Below are 18,567 nucleotides of genomic sequence, written 5' to 3' on the forward strand. Positions count from 1 at the left end.
CACTGCTGCACACACGGAGGCTGATTATGTAAAAATTTTAATCACAAGACATGCTGCTGCTGGTGTGTGTGTGTGTGTGTGTGTGTGTGTGCAGCAGATGTCACACGTCTTCTTCATCAAACTAACAAACCGTGCAAACATGAAGGTAAATGTGTGTGTGTTTATGTAACCACACACCTGAACACCTGTGTGTGTGTGTGTTACAGAGGACAGGCTTTGATCAGAACGAGACAGATGGATGAGTGTGTGTGTGTGTGTGAGTGAGAAAGACGAGTGCAGATTTAAAAAAAAAAAAACAGACAGGGTATTTTTAAAATGTAAAAACAAAACACAACAAGCAGCGAGAGGAAGAAAAGTGAGAAGGACGGACAGATGAGGAGGAAGATGCAGTTGCCATGGAGACAGGGATCTGACTGGGTCCTCTAACAACACACACACACACACACACACACACACAGAGGTGTACTGACACAGTTACATAACTGCGTCTCTCTCTCGGTACAGTCAGTATCTTCTGCTGTTCGACTGTAACTGACGTCAGTTCAGTTCAGTTCGGTCAGATTAACATCCAGCAGCAGCGCCGACAGTTGCTTCACTTCACACGACGTCTCTGCTGCGTGCTTATAATCCTCTTTAGTTTGTATAAAAGTTAGAAAACACTTGGGATAAAACTACAAACACTCCAGATTCTGCAGCCTCACTAGCAGCTCTGTGAGGCTGAGGCACAGTTAAGCTAAATGCTAACTAGCTAGCTTTGTGATTTCCTCTCCGTGTGGTGCTTTAACTCAGATGTGTCTCAGATGAAAACACGTCATCTGTCTATAGCAGAGCAGTTTGAGCTAACGTCAGTATACAAACACGCTCACGATGACAATGCAGATGTTTAGCAGGCGTAATGCTAATCATGTTTGGTGTGTTAACATGCTAACATCTGCAGCTGTTTACATTTAAGCAAAAGATTGAAAAGCATGCCGAGTTAGCATTTAGCAGTCCCTGTTTGCAGTGAACTCATGGATGTACAGACAACTATCACTGGATCACTCTGATACTGAAGAAAACCTAAAAATGTGATGATTCTCAGGGGAGTTCTGAGGTTATAGAGCGTTTCTTGATATCGTTTTCTAACAACTAACACGATAGATGCTAGACGTGTTAGCATATCTATTGCTCATCAGCGCTGATGGGAATGTCTTTCGTTTTGGACCTTTTGGGGGTGTAAACAGGAAGTATAACATCACCATGGGCTGAATTAAAGTTTGCCAAATTAGCGATTAGCACTTCATGTTTGCGGCAAACCCACACATGTACAGACAGCTTTCACTGAATCGCTCTGATAGGGAAGAAAACTTTAAAATGTGATGTTTCTAAAGCAAGTTCTGAATGAAGAGTGTCAGAGTTTACTCAGCAAATCTGATTCCATCCGACATCGGTCTGCAGAGGGCTCTGTGCTGAGCCGTCGCTCTGCAACACACCGGATTGTTTTTCTCTTTAAACCACAGAGAAGTCGAACATTACTCACAGATAAAGACTCACGGTGGACCCAGCATGAACTCACTCTCACAGAAAGTAGAACTAACCACCTCTCAGACCACTGAGGCATTAACACGCCCCATCTGTTCGACATCTCTCTCCTCCTCCACACTTCTCAGCTTCTCTCTTTTGTTTTTTACTCCCACTTTCTCAGCTATATTCTCTCCCACCTCCTCCACCACCTCTTCTTCTTCTTCTTCTTCTTCTTCTTCTCCTCCTCCATCACTTCTTCACTTCTTTCCCTTCTTCTCCCTCTTCCTGTTTCTTTAACATCATTTCATAGTCAGCTCACGGTTCTCGCTGAGTCATCCCCAGAAAAATAAGCTTAATTACAAATCAGAGGATGCTGCCAGCGAGGAGGTCAGGAGGTGCAGAGGTCAGGGCGGCCCGACAGCAGATGGAGCAGATATCCCTCCTCTCCGGCTGACATTAATCTTGTGTGGAGGAGAATTAGCCTATCGGGGGGGAGAAATAGGAACCGGGGAGGAGAGCTTGGCAGCCGCCGCCGGTTCATCTATCAGTCTGAACGGCTGCCAAAACACTCAGACGCCATCTTGGACTGGAGATGGATAAAAGGCCAGATTGATGGCCAACACGGGCTATTTATCCAAACTGTAATACGCCGGTTTGAGAAAAAAAGAAGAAAAAAAAACACATTCAACCCAATTTTATAATTCTATCAATATTTATAAACCTCTGATGACTCTTGAGAAGTGATTTAGTGGCAGGAAATGTCTTGAGTTTACTACTTTTTTAAGTTAGAAACCCCGAGCTCGTAAATCAGTGTGATGCGTTCAAGTGCCCAAACAGAAACACAGACATTACAGCAGCAGCAGCGTTTCAGAAGTAGACCTTCGCTGTCGCTCACATTAAAACACAAGTTACATTGTTATGATGTGAAGTCGTTAGTTACCTCAACATGTTACTGAAACAACCCCACCATCCATCCCTGACGTGGACTGACTGCAGCCACTACAGGTCACCATCCACGGGTCATAACTAGCTGCTTCACAGTCGAGCTATGTGGTTGTTTTTTCTTATGATGGGCTGACATCATGGGAGATATTAAAGACTTTCTCTGCTACTTTTATAGAAGCAGTAGAAGAAGAAAGACAAGGAGGAGAAGCTGTAGAAGAAGAAGAAGAAGAAGAAGAAGAAGAAGAAGAAGCAGCGTGTCATCGGTTGGAATTCAGTTTTCTGTTTCAGAGTTTCAGAGTTGCTCAGTTGTTTTTCGTTTCAGCATCTCCAGGAGGATTTAAAGGAGGCTGTCTGAAACTTCTCTGTCGGGGTTCAGTGTTCGGAAAGCTGAATTATCATATTGTGAGGACGAGGTGAGGAGGTTCAGCTGTCAGTGTGTTTCTGCTGTTGCTTTAAGTTTCATCACCTTCGGCGCGGAGCTGAATGTGATGAAGACGAGCTGCAGATCATCAGGAGGATAAAACATGATGTCCGCCGCAGCTTCAGCATGAACCACAACCTCTAATTAACCACTGAGTTGTGCTCTGCTCTCAGCCGGCGGTGATTTTAATCACAGAAAGAGTCAAACGTTTGTCTTGGAGACAGGTTTCTACACAGGTTTGAGGAAGATTATGCACCCAAACATCTATTTATTCCTTCCACTTTTAAATATCTGAGATAATTATGATGTGTCGCGCGTCAGAGAGGAAACATGTTCAATGAAGAGAGGCGGCAGTAAATCAGAGGGAAACACCGAGAGAGGACGGTGATGCTTTTCTGATATTTTATGACGTGCGGAGCCACGAATCAGTTTGAGGAGATAAAAGTACATCGGCAGAGACAGAGAGACGGAAATAAAAGAAAGAGAGACGGACAGGAAGGAGTGAGAAGGAAAGAAAAACAAGTCAGACAAAAGAGGAAGACTCTGAGTCATTCCCACCTGATACTCAAAGTTACGTTCCCCTCACATCATCGATCGCTTGAACTCAATTCAGAGCGAACATTTAACGACGCAATCACACAAAATGTGCACTTCATGTTCCCGCAGCTCAAAGTCTTTTAAATAGTTTTCCAGTTAAACGTCTGAAATAAGACATACGATGTAAAAATCCACCATTAAATGTCCCAGTTTAGTTTTAAAGTGACTGACTGAGACTACAGAGGTTGTCAGGGACGTTAAACGTCTCATCTACTCACTAGTCCGTCTTCACAGGCCCACTTTAGTTCCACACTGTTCTAACTCTGACTTCACAACTCGTACACTGATCAGTTTATAGAAACTCTCAGTGGTGGTTGTGACGTTTGAGTCATGTGACCGTGAACATCAGCTTCTCTTACAAGCAGACAAAAAGAACAAAAGTAAGACACAGATGAGGGAACGACTGCAGACGTTTGTTCAACACTCAAGGACACTCAGAGATCAGACAGCCGGAGTCATGGACTCTCCTCTGACATCCGTCTATCAGATCAGCTCTCATTATCTGATCCTGAAGGTCTCTTTGAACTGCCATCACAACCTCCAACAAGCACGACAGAGAGATGTGACGGACCCCAACGAGACCGAGCGTGGGACAGATCGGATCAGGACTCTGACGGTGAGGAGGACGAGGAGAAGACAGAGGAAGAGAGGAGAAGATAAGATGATAAAAGGATGAGAGAGAATCGGAAATGAGATTGGAACAAGGAGGCGAGGGCGAGCAGAAATGGATGTGGAAGAAACGGGCGGAGGAAAGGTAAGCAGAGGAGGAGGATGAGCGTCAACAGCTTCCTGAGCTGAATTCTAATTCCTGCAGGTTTCACAGCACCGGACGCATTTTAATTCTCAGGAGGCGACGGTTTGAATCCAGCAGAAAGCCTCTGACCAGCTGCAGTGCAGCAGCTCGGAGACACAGACACCATGACGACACGCCTGCATTATTAATCACAACAACAGAAGAAGAAGAAGAAGAAGAGTAGAAGAAGAAGAAGAAGAAGAAGAGCAGCACAATGCTGTTAATTCCTCTGTTGATACACTGAAACATGAACGTGAGATCAGACTGACAAATAATGAAGGAAGAGAGAGAAGAAAACAGTCCAGAAGACGTTTGAACTGTGGGATGAAACGTAAACAGTCCAGTGTTTCTATTTTAAAACACACAGCAGCAGAGATCATCCGGTCTGTCAGTCCAGTTCAGACCCGACACAACACAACAAGGACACCTCAACGTCACGTTAGCAACAGCATTTAGCATAAATCAGTGTAGCTGCCTGCTGAGATTGAGGCTAGTAAAGAACGTAGGTTAATTATGGTAAAGGAGGTAAAGAAGACCAACAGACTGTGACGCTCAGCCTGAATAAAACACGACAGACGTCTTTTCATTAGTTTCTCCAGCTGCTCCTCTGGGACTCTCTCAGTGCACAATCAATACCTGATCGATGGCTCGTCTATACCCAATGACAGCGAGTGCCAGAGATCAATGAATACGAGCACTGTGATCGATCGATAGCGAAGAAGAAAACTGAGCAGGAACAGATTTTTGCCTCGATTCATATTCATAAAGCTCCGTGACGGTTAAAGACGCCACCAGAGCGTTCTGTTGACAACACGTGTCATCATGATGTCATGACCTCGAGATCACCGCCGCCGACAAACGAGATCCTCCATGAATCCTGTTTCCACCTGCCGCCACGTGGAGCTGCTTAAAAACAAACTATTCACCTCCCTGTGAGTTTAAAACGTTTTCAGCAAAGTTTCAACTACCTGAACACCTGAAAACAAAAGCTAGCTTAGCATTAGCCTGCAGCTGCACCTGTAGACACACCTGTGTGACCGAAGACAGTGTTGGAGAGGATCTTTGAGAGGAGGTCTCACCTGTGGAGGAAAACGGAACTGAACTGAAGTGATGACACTGCCAAAGATCCTCTATTGATTCTCTTGGGATGATGGTTCACTCTGGACAGATTTTAGAAACCAAACTTTGTAAAACGAAAAAACTGAATTTCTTTTTGTTTGTTTTTGTTGTTGAATATTATTTGAACTCTAACCTGCAAACTGCCACAAATTACAATATTTATGACCATTATCACTATCTTGTTTCATGCATTGTATTGTCTTCACACATTTATTCATCTAATAATGTGTTTAATCACATTATTTATTATATTTGTCATCATGTTTCTGGTTTCAAATATTTTCACTGTTCATGTTTTGTCTTAATATCAGCTGTTAGCATGCTGATGTTAGCATTTGGCTGTAGGCTCGTCCAACATAAAATAACCTTCTCTGTCAGGGTTTGTCAAGAGCGTCATCATCATCATCATCATCTGTTCTTGTCCTTTAGCGACTAAATGCTAACAATGCGACAGTATTTTCAAGTAAATGCTGTTATTAACCAGCGTGAATGATGCCAAAAGTACCAAAACAGAGCGCAGCTGGTAAAAGACTGAGTCATTCTTCACACTGCAGAACGTATCGAGGTCCTGTTGATGCTTCAGTGGCTCTTCAGTCGTGTCCTGTGTGTGAGCTGAGTTATATAACAGGGGTCACTCGCTACTACTGTAACACACAGTCACACATAAAGAGGACGCCACGTCACGCCGCGGACAAAGTGTGAAAGCAGGCGAGAAAATAAGACGATATGCAGAAGATGTGAGATATTCAAGACTGAGATCACTTTAATATGAAATATGAGACGGAGCGAAACGTCCTCAAACTGGAGCTCAGTCTCCATTCATCTGTATTCAGTCATAAAGCTGAGACGTGGAGGTCTATTCCAGCTCGTTCAGCCCGTCAGGAGAGTCTCCGCTCCGTCCATCAGCTGCTGGAGTCACGACTCTGCGGCTGCCAGACAACAGCCTGTTTGATGTTTATGTTCCCGTCAGACGGATGAAGATAAACTGATCAGCTGCATCGTAACGAGCGACTCATCCTGATGTTTACTACACTGGAAGAAACTCCCCAGGGTCGATGACGCAGACGGAGAGGAAAAACCATCAATCACTTTTTAAATCAACAGGTTTAAACAAGTCGTAATGCTGCTTTATAATAAGTTTTATTAGTATATATTTAAACTATTACCTTGTTATTACGATTACTTGTATTGTTTACCAGCCACCCACCAAACTCCATTCAATTTTCTGCGTATTTAAAAAAGGAATAGAAAGTCCAGTCATTGTCATGTTTTCTGTCTTATTAGCTCTTTGCATTGTGGTTTAAGTACCCTTTTAATTTAAAGGAACAGTTCAGCAATCAGTCAAAATCTTATTTTTATCATTGTTTTTATTGCTCGTATTATACATTTTAAGTATTTTTTTCTTTGTTATTTGATCTACACACTTTAATGCTTATTGCTTCTATTACACCTCCTGGTTTTTGGAGATAATAAAAAGACAAATCCAATCAGAAGTTTTCCCAACAGCCGCCCACCAAACTCCATTCAATTTTCTGTGTGTTTAAAAAAGGAACATTAAGTCATGTTTTCTTTGTATTTGTCTCTCTGCATCAGGCAAATTCACTGACGTGTATCATATCTATATCATCATTTATTCAATTCAATTCTACTTTTAAATTACTTGTTTTGTATTTCTTGTTTACTGCTCTTTGTACCAGGATTATATTTTGTAAAGCATCTGATTTTATTGCATTTTGTTTGTTTCATTTCTCTTTCTTGTTCTGTATGATCCCATATTCTGTTAAGTTTTGAAATGTGTTATAGAAATAAAGTTTATTATTATCATGTTATCGTCATCCTCTGTTATTTGAACTAAATCTAGATTTTACACCACTTTGAATTGCATTTAATTTGTTCAACTGTTGCATTATAAATAAAGTTGTAGTTATTGATGAATTGATACTGGTGAAAAAATAAAAAAGGCTACATGAGAGCCTGCAGACTGGTAGCTTAGCTTAGCATAAAGACTGTAAGTGGGGGGAAACAGCTAGCCTGGCTCTGACCACACGTTACAAATCCCACTAAAGCTTCTAATATATATCTAATTTGTGTATAACTATGAGGGTTTCTGCTCAGATTAGCGAGTATAATGAGCCTGGACGAGACTTTGTGAGTCCATCCAACACTCGTCTGTGACTGAACCGCGTTATAAGTCGACTCCATTCACAATGTGAGCGTGTCGTGTTGAAGCCCTGCAGCGCCGCCCTGTTGAGAGCCACTCAGGATTGATGGGGCAATAAAAACACCCAGCAAAGAGACACATACTGTCACTGAGGGCAGCCGGAATATAGACAATTACTCTGTACACGGCTTGTGGAGTAGCAGAGGGAGAGAGCGTGGGAGGACGTGGGGAAGAAGAAAACAGGGAGAGAGAGATTGATGGTGATGCATTAGTATGCATGGCGGCACAGCAATATGTTCACTACGTCTTCATAAAAACACAAATATGAAGAGGAGGAACGGAGCAAGACGAGGAGAGAACAAAACAGACGGGAGGAATGAAGGACAGAAAATAAACGGCTGTGTTTTGTTTTTTTTATCTCTCCTGCTGCCGATCGATTTGCTTGTTTCAGGAGATGAATCGTCTACGACCGCAGCTCACAAACACAAACACTTCAACCTCTCTTGTATCTTTAGAGGCGAGCAGAGCGTCGCTGTCAGCATCGATATGTCAACCTGTCATTTCAGCTGCCAACCTGTGCTTTTATTTTGAAAGGGGAGCGCGGGGTCAGAGTGTTAGGGTGGAGTCATTAGCATGCAGAAACTGACCTGAAACTGCAAGAAAGCCTCAAATAACTGCAGACAGATGTGAATGTCATACTGCTGTGTTACTATAATCACTGAATCTATAATCAATCTCAGTAAAAGAGTCTTAAAAACATACAACAGTGATGAATATCCGTCACTGAAGGTGTTTAATCTGATTTACTGCCGTTTCCATCGTGGATCCTGTCCTTTTTACTCCATAAAACTGTAGCTAAATGCTAATTAGCATTGCTCAGCTAGTGTGTAAATGATACTGATATCTGCTAATCACATGCATGATAAAGCAACTGTTGCCATGACTGATTATTGAGCTAGCTTCACTTGCTAAAGGCTAATACTGCTAATGTGAACTTCAGCTAAGTCAAATAAAATGTCAAACATTGTGACAATACGGCGGAGAGACGTTGAGTGAGAGACAACTCTCATGATACAACGATCACCGACAGAGGATAAACGGTCTCATATCACGATAACAAAATAATATCCATATATTGTCCAGCCCTGTGAAAACTGTGTATTATATTAATATCATGGAACTCTCCCACAGTCAACATGTTTGTTGACGTTTAAACCAACCAATGAGAGCGCTCCTGCCTGAGGGAACCTGGCGACAACCCTCCAGCGTTCATTGATTTTTAAAAGGCAGTTGTGAGTTCCTTCAACAAGTGATGGATGCAACTACGTCAACCACATTAACAGGCAGCAGACAGCGACGAGGTCAGAGGTCAGAGGTCAGAGGTCGAGGGGCTGCAGAGGTAATCAACGTGATGAACACACCTGAAAGTGAAGGTAGAGGACACAGCGAGGAACACTCGGGTCTCCCTCCGTCTGCCTCTCCGTCACGTGTGCTGCCCTCAAGGTTGATCAATTATTGAGAGAGCCAACCAGAGAGCAGCGTGTGTGTGTGTGTGTGTGTGTTTGCATCACGCCTGCTCCCTCTTCACACGTGTGTTGTTGCCACGACAACACCGTCTATGGAGCTGGAGACGGGTGTGTTTGATCGAGAGGACAGACGCTTCTGTTTCGCCTTTATTCAAACCGCCGTCTTCTCGTTTGTCTCTGCTGGTGCTTCACGTCATTGATTCATACATTGATTTTAAATTTGACAGAGTTAATTTACTTTGTCAGCTCTGATTTCTCTCTCTGATCCGTCTTCTTCTCCTCTCTCTCACTCCTGCATTTATTTTCTCTTTCCATGAATCTAGAAGCCGGCCAAGCTGCTGCGATCGCTCCATCGAGCAACTAATCGAGAAAGAATCACAAACTAATCGATTTCAGTCGCTTTGGAAACTCTGATGAGCATTTTCTTCTGCCATGTCTTAGACTAAAAGATTAATCAGCACATTAATCAATAATGAAAATAGCCAGTATCTCAAAAATATCTCAGATTTTACGTCAACATGGACGACGTCAATCAGGTCTGCAAACTGACTGAGTAATAATCTAGCTAACGTCTGCTCAACGTAATGCGATTATAAAATGATTATTTATGCATGTATGAATCAATTTAATTATAACAACCCTCAATTACAGTCAACAGATGAAGCAGATTGATTAGCTCCCATTATCTTCTCTCCCGCTCGACCATCCATCAAAATTTAAGCGGCAGCCTCGCTCGGATCTATCTGAATCATCTCGTCGAGGACTGGCTTCTACAGTTCAGATTATTTAGTTTCTTGACTCTCAGCGTGCACAAATTAATCGATTTCTTCCCCCATGAGCTAAAATTCCTACCAGATCAAACAACGCTGCACTGAATTTAACTTTATGCTGATGACTGACTTGCGTTTCTTGAAGAAGATCAACAAACTTCAGTCGACTGAAGTTTTTAGACAAACCAATGTTTTTTTTCCCTCTCAATCCCCCACCTACCCAACACTGTTAGCTTAGCATTAGCCTGAAGCAGCTACAACTTCCTGACACTTATCCTGCGTGCACGAAGACGATCAGCTGACGGACGAAACTCTTAAGGAGCTGTTGCATTTATCTTCTTTGTCAGAGATCTTATATTGATTTGTAAGAAGAGGGTTCACTCTAGATGTATTTGAGACACTGAGGTTTGTAATGAACTGAATTTCTGTCTTTTTGTTGTTGGCAAGCTGTTATTTTTTACTTGTCTAACCCCTGAGAGATCCTTTATTGATTTGATGTGATATTCTAATAATGGCACTGCTGTCAATACTGAAAACACATGTTTCAAGAGAGTTGCACAGCTGAGGCTGATGGGAATGTCATTAGTTTTACAGGAGTCTGGTCTTAAACGTTTTCTAGCAACATGTCACTGACTGTTTCTGCTTTGATGACAGTAAGACATAAATATAATACAGAGAAACTATCCTGTGATGAATAAAAAGAGATAAACATTGATTTAAACTATATGGATCAAATACCACTCAGTCGTTGATCAGGTTACAGATGTTCCTCCTGTGTCAGACTGGAAGCACGAGAGATTAAATCAAGCTAAAGTGATTCACATGTTGGATGTGAGGGTGAGATGTCAACAGTGTGATGGCGGCAGGCGGGAAGCGAGGCCCGAAATAGATCTGTGATTCAACAGGAAAGCGAGAGGGGGGGGCGGCACGAGACGTCAGAGACCGGTAACTCTGGAAACCGGCACACACCCGGTCCACATTTATCTATCTGTGTTTGAACCCGACTCGCAGCATCGAGCCGCTGTGATCTGGTTCATCGACATGGTTTATTCATGACGCGGCAGAGAGCGGCACCAACAGAACCTGTGAACGGCGGGAACACGGTGGATGTGGTGCAGCAGAGGTGATGGGTAATTACAGACGACTGCGTGCAGCGGCGGCTCGACAGAACTTCACAACAACACGAAGTAATTGCAGGTTAAAAAATGTGAAGATAACGGTGAAAACAGTCATTATGGAATTAAGAGTCATGTCGCCTGAGTTCAGCTTGTCTTCTCTTCACATGGAGCTGCTTCCTGTCGGCTGCCTGAGGAGGAACAACTCGTTCACTCTCCTCCCACCATCTGTTGTCACTAAACTCTCAAATCAAAGCCTCTGTTATTATTCAGGTTTACCTACAAATCTGCAATGTTCTGCATTCAGATTACAAACACACGGCACAGCAGAGGACGGAAACAAGCCCGGAGCGCGGCTCATGGCGTTTACTACTGATCTACTAAATTAATCCATCAGGTTTAACTTCCAAAATAAAATCCATGCATTAGAAAACGTTGCCCCGTCTTCAACTTCATCGTGTTGTCTTTCTGTCTCTCTCTGACCAACTGGATCTGAACCAACGTGGTACAGACGAATGTTCACTTACAAGCTTTGACAAAACCACATCATACGTAGGTCTTCACCACACCTACAGGGGCAGGTATCGTTAAACATATTTTGCTTCTAGAACCAATACCATCAACTTGACTTTCATATTGGTTCCTAGATGCTACTTAAGTTGAAAATAATGTTATGAAATCTGTTTTAAGATGAGATAACATTAAACAAGCCCCTTTTAGATAGAGAAGGTGGCACGTTTGCAGGAAAGTAAAGGCTGCAATCTGCCACCTTGTCTGTCTAAAAAGGAGGTGTAATATTCCTTCTTTTCCAAAAAGCCACCACTGGGGTAGGCGTAAACATGTGACGTGATGTGAAGCACAAAGTTTGGCGTGAACAGTGAAGCAGGTCGAATTTGTCTTCAAAATAAGAGCTTTCACTGCACCCCATTGGAGTTTAGAGCTGGGTTCTTCGTGGGGGGCTCTTAATTTAAAGTAGCGACCGTTCGCACAACAACAAGCGGAGAGCGAAGACAGCTACAGAGACCGAGGAGACGCTGCATCTCCTGGATCTCTGCAGCTGTCCAGTTGCTCATATTGACATCTGCAGGTGAAGTGATGGACTGACTGCTGTGATCAGCTGTTTCCTGGTTTTAAAACTCCCCAGCTGTGGGTCGCACAACAGTGCAGGTCATCGACACCTCCGCCCATCTCACGCAATTACCAGCACATCGACGGCTCGGATTTACAGAACAATGGAGGTGGAAACACGTTCACCCTCTGTATAAGAAGTCTGAAGCGACTGTCCACTAGTCATCTGAACATGTTTGCCATCGTTCTCTCTGACTTAAAAAATATAAAATAAGAAACTTCCCAAGTAAAGTCTATGTGTGGGAAACACTGCACAAGAACACCTATACGAGAGAAAGAGAGTAGCTCTGATAATAAAAAATTAATTTGTGGCGGCCACTACAAATAATGTAAAGTATAAGAAACACTGTTGAACGCACTTTTTGTGACACTATAACAGCTATTTTGGCTTTTTCCCCCCTTTTTTTTTTTTTAGCAAAAAACCCCCTAAAAATATAAAACTACTACTATCAGAATCACAAACTGAATGATGAATTCCTACCAAACTACAGCTAAATCAATATCTGTGTATATGTTGCCTGACATGAAAACTTTATTTTGAGATCAGAATACATAACAGATGTTTCGGGTAATTTATTGTTAATAATTATGTGTCTCTATTTCTTCTACTGTGAGCAGCTTTAACCAGCTTGTCAATACGACATGATTATCTCTGTGCTGTGATGTGTTTTTATTAGTTATTCTCTGAGAGGGTCATTACGAGCGAGCGCTGTTTCTTTCCAATCAGGGTTTATTGTGACTGCGCTCTCAGGTGTGTGCTGTGGCCTTCGCCAGTGACGCAGCCAATCAGACGTGATCTCTCAGAGAACATTAAAACTTGATATGAGCGCCGACTTCCCGTCCGCGGAGACTTGAATCTAGGACACATCTCAGCGTGTGTGCGTTGGTTGCGAGCGTACATGTGGCTCTGGTGTTTTTCACAGATGGGTAATAAAAAATAAAAAAACTGGCAGCGTGAAGCCAACTGCAGTGAGGTCACACTGCCCCAGACCAAGATGGCCACCGCTGCCAGCAGGGGCAGGAAATGGGACACCTCAGTAAACCTGGCTGAATAAAACATGAGAGGGAGAAAAGAGGGTTTGAGCTCAGAGGTACAAACAGGACAGGAGGAGAGAGGACAAGGGACAAAACGTCAAATTGAAGGAATTTAACTGGATTCAGTTCTTGATTTAAAAATGTTGTCAGCACATCTGGGTCAATAAATATCAACAGATAATTGGCTTCATGTCCTGACAACTGTCATCTACAAGTCAAAATCTTCTTAATTTGGAGGTATTCAGAAACAGATTGACGTTATCCTGCCGGCTTTTTACAGGTTGGGGTTTGAAATTCAGCTTGTTACAAGGTTCCGTTTCTCGAATCTGTCCAGAGTGAACCCTCTTCCCAAACAAGTCAATAAAGGATCTCTGAAGAAGAAAATCAGTGGAACATCTTTGTTCACACAGGCTAAATGTCAAGCTAACTGTTTTTATCGTTTGTCTGGGTAAGAGTTAGGGTTATTTTCTACCTCTGTGTTTTCTCTTCAGGACGCTCGGTGTCTGCTGCTGCTGCTGCTGAACTCTGTACTTGTTTCCTGTTCTGTTCTGTTCTGTTCTGTTCTGCTGCAGTGACCCAGTTTCCCCCTCAGGGATCAATAAACATCATCTCCTCTCTATCAGCAGCGCTTCATCTGATAAGCGCAACAAATGTGCAGGAATTTGTCCTTTTGACAGCCGGAGACGAAAGACAGAGGAAATTAATCTTCAGAAACAATCCTCGTCTTGTCTCGGTGTTGATCCGATTTTTTCTGTTTAACAACATTATTGAAGCTCTCAGGGTTGTTTTACTGAACGAAAGTGTGAGATAAACAACATTATCATTGATTTGGAGTCAGTTTCTCCAACAGTGGAGGACACAGACGTGGAAAAAATAAGTTTTTGTCTATATTTAGCTGGTTGATGCAGCTGTTCAGCTCCCCAAAATAACATCAGCACAGACGTTACATCATATATTTAGGTGTACAGTGAGACAGTTTGTTATCTGTGGCCACTAATGATTAATCAGCCCTTCATCTTCATGATTAAATGATTTAAGAAGCTGGAAACATCACATGTTTGACACGTTTGATTGAAATGTTGCAAAGATTTTGTATAAAAAAGCAAATTGCGACAAATCTTCCTGCTTCTTCTTCTTCATCTTCTCTGATTTAATGGCACCAACTGGAGAAATCAGCGCCACAAACTTGTATAACTTTAGTGGATGACAGTATATCTTTAACTACTTTTCAAATTCATACCACATCTGGAGGAAAAACTTGCCAAAGTGACGCTGAACAACAGTCCAAAACCTGAAGACTCTTTATTTACTGTCAGAAATGACAAAGAAAAAGCAGCAAATCGTCACATTTGAGGAGCTGGAACCAGAGAATGTTTGACTGAATCGATTTGTGTTTTTGTGTCATTAACTGATTGATTTTCTGCCCAAACAAACTAAATCTTGGACCTTATTCTCACCTGAGAACAGCTCGTTTATTCACTTTCCCTAAAGTTTGTATCATAATCTCATTTATATTGTTATTGTACAGTTTTACTTAGTTACTTTGCCTGAAAACAAGGTTTAAATTGTTTTTCCCCTCACAGGATTCACAAACCTTTTTTTTTTTGTGAATAGACATTAGACCTGCCACATTAGCATGTTAGCATGTTAGCATGCTGTCATCGAGCCTCACAGAACTGCCAGCTGTGAAACAAAAAAGGTTTCCAGACTGTTTTAAGCAGACAGCGGTCACGTAAGAGAGGAGATGGTGTAATTCTGTTTGGGTGGAGTGAACAGATGTCGGGTCGGTCTCATACAGTCACTGTCTGTCTGTCTGTCTGAGGCTCAAAGGTCAAAGACATGCCTCGTAAATCTGTTTCTGTCAGCTGCTTTTATTCTGAAGGGACACCTGTCAGCACCTGTGGACGCTCTGTTCTGTCTGCACTGTTTCACATTTTCTACAGTCGACGAGGTTGAATTAAAACGTATTCAGCCCCCAAAATGATCTGAGGAAGTGTCGGGAGAGATGGAAGGATGTTTACAGGGATGATAACGTAATGGAGGGATGAGATGGAGACGGATGTGAGAGCGATCAAATGAAGATGGGAGGAAGGAAGGATAATAAATGTAAATGCAAATGGAAGAATGATGGACAGATGTAAAGATGATGAAAGGAGGAGGGACGACTTCAAACACATGAGGATGAAATGAAAGAGGGATGATCGTGGATAAAGACATGGAGGGATGTTTCCAGCAACAGAAGACGGATGGAAGGTATGATTTCAGGAAAAAGAAAGATTGAGGGAGAACGAGGGATGACAGAGGAATGAAGGTAGATGAAAGAGGAAGATGCAAAGATGGAGGAGTGTTGGATGGACAGATGATGGAGGGATGTTGATGGGTAAGGAGACGGCGACAGGGACGTAAAGAAGATAAAGATGGAGGGATGTTGGACGAAAGACGATGAATGATGGATGTAGTGGTAAAAAAGGGAAGATGGAGGGATGGAGGAAAGTTTAGAGGGAGACTAGAGGAGGATGGAGAGGCAGATGATGGAGGGATGACTACAGAGAGGCAAGAAAAGATGGAGGATTGATGACAAGAAAGATGGATGATGAAAAACAGATGAGGAATGTAAAAAAGATAGAGGAATGATAAGCGGTATCACAAAAGAAAAATAAAGGGATAGAGGAAAGTTTTGAGGGATGCTTGAGAAAGATGGAGAGGTGGATGATGGAGTGATGACTACAGAGGGGAAAGAAAAGATGGAGGACTGATTACAAGACAGATGCATGGAAGAAAAGAGATGGAGGGATATTCAGCGGTATCACAAATTAACAGAGGAACGGTGGAGGAGTGGAAGAAGGTTTTGAGGGATGCCAGTGGAAGATGGAGAGCTGGATGATGGAGAGAAAACGGAAGGAAAAGAAAGATGGATGGATGAAAAGAGAGATGAAGGGATGCTAAAAAAGATGGAGGAGCATCATAATATCAGACGATGGGATATAAGGACAGTTAGGATGATCGTAAACAATGATGGATGGAAAGAAAGACAGCCAGAAGGACGAAGAGGAGATGGACGTAGCATCAATGAAGGGGAGATGGAGGGATGGAGGAGCAACAAATGTGGGTGTAGAAGAAGAGAAGGGATGACATCAGAGAAGGAAAGAGATGGAGGAGAAGATGGAGGACAAGAAAGATGGACAGATGTAAAGGAGGATGGAGGGAATTCCCTGTTGCGTGCTGCAACAGCCAATCAGCTCTCTCTCTCTCTCTCACACACACACACACACACACAATTTCAACTCATATACTGTTACGTAACATCCCTTCGTGTGTGTGTGTGTGTGTGTGTGTGTGTGTGTGTGTGTGTGTGTGTGTGTGTGTGTGTGTGTGTGGAGGGGGGTATACCCCGCTGCTGAAGTCACACCCACGCGAAAACACCGCGAGACAACAGGCTGGTTGTTGTGTGTTCATCACGTTTGTGTCGGGAGAGAATAATAATCACACAGATGTTAGCTTAAAAAATAAAAATAATAAAAATCTCCTTTTAATAACCCGGATGTGAAGAATTATCTAGAATCTGAGTGTGAATGTCCTCAAATTATGACTACGGGTCCTCAAAGGGGACAAAAAGCAGAATTAATGGCTGTTTTTACAGATAAAAATCACGATTTATTTTCGTTTTACCTGAAACGGATCAGTGCAACACACATTTATCTATAATTTGAACGTTTAGTGCGGTTAAAATTTGATCACAGGCAGTCAAAATGGACAAAAAAGCAGATTTTAATGCTGTTTTTACAGATAAAATCCCGATTTCCAGTGATGTTAGGAAGAAGGGATGCGATCAAACACCACAGTGCCTCCGTCTAATATTAATCTAGACGGTTCCTCGCGAAATTAAACACGAAGAAGAAGAAGAAGAAGAAAAAGAAGAAGAAGAAGAAGAAATGTAGATAACAACACAACACAAACACACACACACGTACCTGGGTGGCTTTATGGAACTGCTTTTTCAACCCCGCGACAGACATCACTTCGGTGGCGGTGGAGAAAAAAACCAAACGGGCGAATAAGACGTTGAAGATTTATATATATTTATATCTGAACGAGACCGAGCGAGGCAGCGGAAAATGGCGGTAAATCCTCCGGTTAACGGTCGCCAGACGTCGGTACCGTCCGTTTGTTCAGGTGTAGCTGGTGCCGGAGTCTGAAGGCGGTGACTGCCAGACCAAACCCAGCTGGACCTATTTCAGTCCGGCAGAGCGAGTCCAGCAGGAGAGAGAGAGAGAGCAGAGACCGTCTACTGAGAGGAGGCGTCACCACGTCCGGCGGCTGCTGACTCCATCTTCTTCTTCTTCTTCCTGTTCCGTTGCTGTGGTTACGCGCGCTCACCGCCAGCTGAAATGGAGGAGAGCAGCAGCTCGTCTCACAAACGATCTTCGGCAGGGGAAGCGAGCGTCACGTTGCCCGTGACGTCACCGCGTCGCGCCCCCGCGTATAACCAGACACCGTGACGTAACGTGCTCTCGTGCTGCTTTCAGAGGGTAAGTAATGAGAGGAACAATCAACGGTGTGTTCACGTGATCAAACAAACGTGACGGAACATCTGAATATGTCATGAGGCAGAGGAGAAAGGAGAGGCGTTCAAGGGCCTCAGGGTTTCAGCACCACGGACAGCTCATTAGGGGGCTGAAGCTGCATTCAAATGCAGCTGGGAAACGGAACATTTAATTTAAATTTAAGGAAAAAAACACAACATGATGATGATGATGATGATGAAGTGGGCTCATATAGGGATGAAACGATGACGTATCAACCCGGAAGTTAGTGTGTGTAAGTCATGCACTCAAGTTAAATCACCTGTAATGTCGACATCCCAGCCTCCCTTCACAAATCACGTGATTTTAAGAGTTGTCGCATCCTCAGGAGAAACTTAAACACTGTAAAAAACAGCTACAACAAATTCTAAATCCTTCCTGCCTTCCTGTTAATTCGGCATTAAATACAAAACATTAAGATGTTTCTTTCTTTGTCAGAAGTGTCTGTTTCTCGTGTTTAAAGTTAGATTGTCTGAAGTGTTTCTTACCTCCTGGCAGCTGTTTGAGCACACTGTTATCAGTGATTTAACTATTTACTCAAAATTTATTAAAGAATACAACATACTGACTGTAAAAATGTCAATTTGTAAAAATACAGTTACTTAAATAGGCTGCTTTTGTGGAGAAAGGAAATATAGTCACCAGATTCCCTTCAAAAAATGCGAAATTTCAAGACTTGGTGCTTTAGAGGGAACCGTATAAACATTATGAAATGCTGTCTACAACTCTGTCTTAACTATTTGAGCCTTCTTGGTGGTTCGGCAAATGTCATAGTGGTAAAAACTGTATTATCCCTTATTTTATGACTCAAAACTCAATTATAATTCAGGTCAATCATCAGACTCCAAGTTTAGTTTCACTTTTTAAAGTC

The 18,567-nt window shown here is 42.7% G+C and overlaps 1 protein-coding gene across 3 annotated transcripts in view; it reads right to left on the reverse strand.

Moving 5' to 3' along the window:
- Positions 1–17,459, reverse strand: part of LOC119027144 (endophilin-A1-like) — a 29,859-nt gene extending 12,400 nt beyond the window's left edge. For all 3 annotated transcript variants that reach the window (XR_005077310.1, XR_005077309.1, XM_037112064.1), the window contains exon 1: positions 17,085–17,459. Coding sequence is in view for 1 of the 3 variants with exons in the window: in XM_037112064.1 (XP_036967959.1) it covers positions 17,085–17,129 (45 nt within the window). In the remaining 2 variants the exon portion in view is untranslated. The remainder of the gene's footprint in view (positions 1–17,084) is intronic.
- Between the last annotated feature and the right edge of the window lie 1,108 nt (positions 17,460–18,567).

The sequence above is a fragment of the Acanthopagrus latus genome, chromosome 10 (genome assembly GCF_904848185.1).
Source record: "Acanthopagrus latus isolate v.2019 chromosome 10, fAcaLat1.1, whole genome shotgun sequence".
In the NCBI taxonomy this organism is placed as follows: Eukaryota; Metazoa; Chordata; class Actinopteri; order Spariformes; family Sparidae; genus Acanthopagrus; species Acanthopagrus latus.